A 6704-nucleotide genomic window follows, 5' to 3' on the forward strand; every position below is an offset into this window, starting at 1 on the left:
ACAAATGGTCTCAGAGTTATTGCTTCAGTCTTATTAGGTAGTGTAGAGAGATGTTTTATTAAAATCATAGATTTTAGATTGTGAATGCTTCTACCATATGTGTTCAAACAAAGAATTAGTTAATAAATATGTGTTCAAACAAAGAATTAGTTAATAAATATAAGCCTTGTAACACGCCTTCACAGCCCATACCTACTCTTCCTTGTATGCATCATTTTTCACATTTAATCAGGATCTACATATCTTATGGTCACGTACCTAACTAATGGTCCCTGGAACAGTAAAGCAGTAAATCACATTAAAATAAAACAGCTTTTCACACTCTCTTAATAGCAGTGCATGGCTCTCTGGTAAAGCTAAATAAAAGCTTTTTGGGGACACACTTTTGATTCGAATAGAGGAGACACAATGAAACGATTGGTGGGATACGGATGACTTCCTGCATGGTCTTGGTATCTGCAGGGTGAGCTTACTTGGATCATGCTCCATTGGAAAGCTTGGACTTGACTCCAACACCAAGAGCTAGCTAGCTAGCTAGCTACTGGCTAGGATAGAATGACTGAGCACGTGTTCACCACCCAGGCCCCTTGTTCATACACTTGTTTGTGGACCCGAACAAGATGTCTTTCAATTTCTAAATTCATGAGCCCCCCAAATGGACAGCTTCCCCCACCCAGATATATGAGTATTTTACACGGATTCTGCATGTTCATGAACCCATTTTCACATGGTTTCTGATCCTCCATATCCAATAGTAAACCACAATAACAAAAATGACTAAAACACCCTAGCTGACCATATCACAATGAGGATTACTGATAAGGATAAAATGGGTAGCTGACAAAAAGCTCAATTAATCAAAGTAAAGGAATCTCTGCCTTGAACTTCCACGAGGGAAGCAAGTGGCTTATTTGGGTGTTTCCTCTTTGTTTCTTTCCCCATCAACATGGCCATACCCTATACAAAAAATTTCACAATTTTTGACATATTTTATTGTGATTGGAATAATATTATTTTCAAAATTATCTACCGATAACAATACTTTTATTTATTATGTATTAATCATAACATATCATTTTAACTGCAGTTGTGAAAAAGTGGTGCCACTAAACTTATTGAATAAACAATGATAGATCAAAGAGCAAACCATCCAATTTAAATAGTAGTTATGATAGAATAGGAATAATTTGAGGTGGAAGTGAGAAGTGATAAATGTGATAGGATAATAGAACAATGAAATTAGGCTGTCCAAACAAAGAGCAATAAGTTCAGTACTAATAAGCTGGACCATTATAGTGTTGAATGCAGTTTCTCGAATATAGAAAGAGTGAGATCTAACAATACCAATTGTTGCGTTCTCATATGTATGTTGTTGCAGTGTGATACAGTTGCAGCTTAGAAAAGATTTGACGAAAATGGGGAAGACAGGGAAATGGCTTAGAAGCTTCTTGACAGGGAAGAAAGACAAGGAAAAGTGTGCTCCAAGTAATCAAGTTTCTTGCATTGCCATTGAGAATAATCCAACAACTCCAATTTCGAGTCTACAGACGACCCCAAAAGAGAAAAGGAGATGGAGTTTTCGAAGATCATCAGCCACTGCAGCATCAGCCGCTCCAAAGGACTCGATTTCTACAGAACAGATTGCCACCACGCCACAAGCGGTGCAGAATGCATTGGACGTTGAGAATGAGCAGAAAAAGCATGCCTTGGCAATGGCAGCAGCCACGGCTGCAGCCGCTGATGCAGCCGTTGCTGCTGCACAGGCTGCAGCTGCAATGATCCGACTCACCGCAGTTGCCAATGGCAGAGTCACTGCAGTTGAAGAAGCTTCTGCAATAAAAATTCAATCCGTTTTTCGTTCTTATTTGGTAAGAAACTCTATCAGTAGTTATGTATAACAGTGAATATCTCTGTTTTAAACTCAGAGAAGTTGCCAAGAGCTTTATAACTCGGTGTTATTACCTAGTTTCCTCAACAATTGAATTATAAAACAAATATCACAGATAATGACCCAGATGTTGGCAAGATGAAAATGCTAATTGTGAGCTATTTCAATGGTGTTGTTACAGGCAAGGAAAGCACTGTCTGCATTAAAAGGATTAGTGAAGCTGCAGGCACTGGTGAGAGGTCACCTGGTGAGGAAACAGGCCACAGCTACACTAAAGTGCATGCAGGCATTGGTGACGGTACAGGCTAGAGCTCGGGCACAGAGGATCCGGATGGCTGAATTAGAAGCAAATCCTGTTAACCAGAGGCAATCTACCCACAGAAAATCAACACAGGACAATCGGTTCAGTCACACCTATCATGTTAGTTATTTCATTAATTTTCCTATTTGAGATCTTTACTATGAAAGAGAAATTACCTGCATTGCATCTTTTAGAAATGGGTCATTCTATATATTTCCAAAATTGGGAATATATTTATTATTTTGTTGTAGCCCTTAATATATGTTCAACAATAATGATGGTTGAAACTTGTCGATTTAGTTTGAAATTTCATTTATTCTCTATGGGTTTCTCTTAGCACTAGAAAAATATTCCTTTCTTAGTTAATTTTACTTCTTTGCCTGATTCTCCCAAAAAAAAAAAAAGCACTACTGATATGCACTTTGGTAAAGAAGTAACAATACTGATCGTGCAATTTGGTAAAGAAGTAACACTACTGATGAAAATTGATATGCACTTTGGTTTTTGTGCATCCAGGAGACGGATAAAGGAATGGAGGAGAATATTAAGATTGTGGAGATGGATCTTGGTGAATCAAAAGGAAGTTTAAAGAGCAGAAATAGCTATTCTTCTAACCATACACAAAATGAAAGAGAGGAGCATAGAACATCCACTTATTATGCAGTACAATGTGCATACTCAAAGCAAGACAACTTCCAGGCCTCTCCAGTTCCATCAGCTCTGACTGAATTGAGCCCAAGAGCCTGCAGTGGCCATTTTGAGGACTATTCCTTCACCACAGCACAAAGCAGTCCTCAGTACTACTCTGCTGTGTCCAAACCTGATCCAACAAGAATTCCTTTTGCATTTCCCAGGCCAGATTATGCAGAAACTATGTCCTATGACTATCAATTATTCCCAAATTACATGGCTAATACAGAATCCTCAAGGGCTAAAGCCCGTTCACAGAGTGCACCAAAGCAAAGGCCACCAGACTCAATTGAGAGGCAACCTAGTCGGCGTAGAGTATCAATGGAAGGAAGGAATGTCCCAAGGGCCGTGCGGATGCAGCGGTCTTCTTCACATGTGGGTTCTACTGCTCAAAACTACCAATATCCATGGTCAATCAAGCTTGACAAATCCACAGTTTCACTCAAAGACAGTGAGTGTGGATCCACCAGTACAGTGCTCACAAACACAAACTACTGCAGATCTCTTGCAGCATACGATGTGAGTGTAATGTTTTAGAATAATGGTTAAATTATTAACTTCATCATTTTCAATCAGCTTAAGCTTTTGGAAGAACTAGTAATTTATCATGGTATTAGAATTGGTGGTCATAAATTAAAACCATGACAACGCACTACTTCCCATTTAAAAATTTACCATTTCCTAATAGCTTAAGTTTTTGGGAAAATTAGTAACTTATCATAATTCATCCAGAAAAAGGGGAAACAAGTTAAAGAACACTTGAAGAAGAGAACGTAGAAATTCTCTAAAAGAAGACAATTTGCTTGATGGTAGCTAATCTTAATCAACACCTGATCAAGTTGTATCATCTTTTTGTTGTGACTGCAGCCTCATGGAAATAGGTATTAACAATGCATCTTTCACCACAATAATGACTGAAACTTGTATATGGTCCAACCAGAAGAAACATGCAGATACAAAGCAGATAATGAAAGCATCAGCAAGGAATGACCAAATATGGTGAAATGTTTGATATAGAAGCTGCTAAGTTTTCTGACTTATTTTCCCCCTTAGTTTCTGGATTTCAGTGTTATTGCAAGGTAGTGCCATATTGTAAGTCAATTTTATGTAAAGTCAATATCTTTTTTCCACTTGGTGTTTCTGCATATTTTGGCTGAATGTGTTCCTGAGTTGAAAAATGTAAAGTTAAGGTTAACTTCATGAGAGACATGATTTATTTGCTTTCTGATTTGTCTATAAAAATTTATGAAGTGTGATTTTCCAGTCATATCGTAACAAGCTATTGTTTGCATCTTTTTCTTAGTATGCATATATTGAGTAAGATCTACATAGTTTGCAACTGATTCGCAGGTCTCCCTGCTAATATTCTACTGCAAGGTCCTTTGTATTACCCTTTCCATAGTTATAAGTTATCTAGAGTTACTCATGAATAAGATCTTTATTATACTCAGGCCTAGATCCTTGACATCAACTATCGTATCAGATAGCCGTGCTTGGCAACGAAAAAACCTCATAATACAGAAACCAATTTCCTTATATTTCTTGCAACATGGAGGTTATTTTTGTCATCTGTAGTTTGATACTCCTATTCTGAGATGTAAGTACTTGTTCTTGTAGGATGGTCCAGTTGAAGTGACTGAGCAAACTCAAAAGCTTTTGGTTGTATACGTTATATGCATCAGTCCTATCCATATTCTCACCTCCAAAGCCATGGTTTTAGAAATTACATCATGAGAAGAATATGACACTAGTTACTTTAGTAGTAACTACTAACTTATAAGAACCTATGTATACCTTATTTGTGGACTATGCTTTAAGGTACAGAGTGCATGTCATCTGAGAAGAATAACATATGGGAAAGTAGATTAGTCAATGAGAATTTGGAGTCCAAATATCATTACTCTCAATTGAAGCCATTAAGCACCACACTCCTGTGAGTCACTAGAACAGGCATCCTTCATGGATGATAGAAATGATGCTATAAGTATATCCCTTTTAAATCTTGACTTTAAATGATTTGTAACTCAAAAATGAATATAATCATGTCAAAAAAGGAGCGAGTTACATCAGCAACTGAAAATTTAAGGTCAAGAATCTCATTGGAGGCATATCTATGTTTTAAATAATTACTTTTAGTCCCTTAGATAATGTAGCCAAACAAAAAACTGATGTGTCATTACTCTATTAGACACATTTAAAAATGGTCACTATAAATTTGTTAGAAACTAAAATTGTTTGTAAGCTAAAATTTAGGGATCAATGTGTAATTTTGACTGTAAATTTTATTCAACTATTCATGCAGAAAGGTGTAAACAAAAGATATAAGTTAAAGATTCAAATTATATGAACATTGTAGAAAAAATCACAAAATTGAGAGTCAAAGAATTTACAAACAAAGATGGGATGAGTGATAACATTGTGAGTTCAAAGATGGATTTGGTGAATCAATACATTATAGCTATTGATTGATCCCATTGCAATCTCAACGTTAACGTCCACTCCATTTGTTACAACATATTTGTTAGAGAAGGAATTGAAACAAAATCTTCACTATTCATTTCCCTAGAATAGAAGCCTATCCAAGTTCTAAAAGCCCATTCAAATCAGCCTACTAGCATTATGGCTTTCAGTAACGGGCTTTTAGAAGCCCATATTAGAATTTAAAACTAGTTGGTTTATCTGACCATACAGTGCTCCTCCAAAAAATAACATGAGTTTTCAGCTGCAAGCTGTACTTGGGCCTAAACAGATGAAACTTTTAGATCTTGGTCTAACTTTCTTCTATGCTTGGCCCAAAAGGCCCGTAGATTCACAGATTAATGAAAAATCGAAGTGGTTGAAGAACTAAAGACAAACCATCTTTGACAAAATCCCAACACAGTAGGACCCTATGGAGATTGGAGACCGTATATTTGGTTGAATTCAACAAAACAACACATGGGCCATACCCATACAGATGCAGTGCCAGTGACTAATTGGATTTACATTCTATCCTCACCGTAGTGACTAGTCCTACTCAAACTTACTTTCTTGTTGATATTGTCGGAGTTTCAAATATAGCCCAAAATCAATATTTTGATTCCTGTGATATCTTATGGGTCTTATTCTTTTTGCTTTTCCTTGTCAATCTATTTAACAAAAAATTTATAAAAAAAAAAAAAAAAAAAAAGATTGTTAAGTTTAACCTGTAAATACTAAATGGAGACAAATAATAATAATAACTAGCCTCTGAGCACACACGTGAGGCTCTTCTATTTTTTGGGTAAAAATAAATAGTTTGCATTTATTATAATTTGATATTTCTACTTTTTCCAATTACCAAAAAAAAAAAAAAAAAAAAAAAAAAAAAAAAAAAACCCTAAGGGTGTAATGAAAATGAGGATAGAAGAAACAAATACATCGTGATGAAGTAAAAATAAAAAAATAAAAAGAATACGTGGGGTGAGTTTTGTAGATTGTAGGGAGTTAGTAAATAGAATTAGGAATTTAAATCAATGTAAAAGTAGGAGTTTATTAGAAACAGAAAAACATTTCAACGTAGAAGTAGGAATTTATTATTTTTGTCAACTTACTATTTTAACCTCATTTTTAAGTTGTTGGTTAATTACTTTAGGGGTATTTTTGACAGAAAAAAAAAAAAAAAAGCAATAACTTAATTTTCTGAATCCTCTTAATATATACAGATAATATTTTAGCTTTAATAAATCGATAAAAACTCATTTTATGTTAAACTTTCTCGTACATTACACAAGTTATTAACTAGTCTATAATTTATAATGTCTATAAAATTGAAGAAGTTCGATTTTTGGTTTACTTTATAATATT

General features: G+C 35.3%; 1 protein-coding gene across 1 annotated transcript; it reads left to right on the plus strand.

Moving 5' to 3' along the window:
* Positions 1-962: 962 nt before the first annotated feature.
* LOC115950927 (protein IQ-DOMAIN 14) lies at positions 963-4146 on the plus strand. The gene is made up of 4 exons (XM_031068205.1): positions 963-1868; positions 2070-2309; positions 2706-3398; positions 3747-4146. The coding sequence occupies exons 1-4, from the start codon at positions 1416-1418 to the stop codon at positions 3765-3767; spliced, it is 1407 nt and encodes a 468-aa protein (XP_030924065.1). The 5' UTR covers positions 963-1415; the 3' UTR covers positions 3768-4146.
* The last annotated feature ends 2558 nt before the right edge of the window (positions 4147-6704 follow it).

The sequence above is a fragment of the Quercus lobata genome, chromosome 6 (genome assembly GCF_001633185.2).
Source record: "Quercus lobata isolate SW786 chromosome 6, ValleyOak3.0 Primary Assembly, whole genome shotgun sequence".
Lineage (NCBI taxonomy): Eukaryota > Viridiplantae > Streptophyta > Magnoliopsida > Fagales > Fagaceae > Quercus > Quercus lobata.

Coding starts and splice junctions, on each gene's coding strand:
- LOC115950927 (XM_031068205.1), top strand. CDS start 1,416: ATGGGGAAGACAGGGAAATGGCTTAGAAGCTTCTTGACAGGGAAGAAA. Junction 2,310..2,705: donor GGTTCAGTCACACCTATCAT/GTTAGTTATTTC, acceptor TTGTGCATCCAG/GAGACGGATAAAGGAATGGA. Junction 3,399..3,746: donor GATCTCTTGCAGCATACGAT/GTGAGTGTAATG, acceptor TTGTGACTGCAG/CCTCATGGAAATAGGTATTA.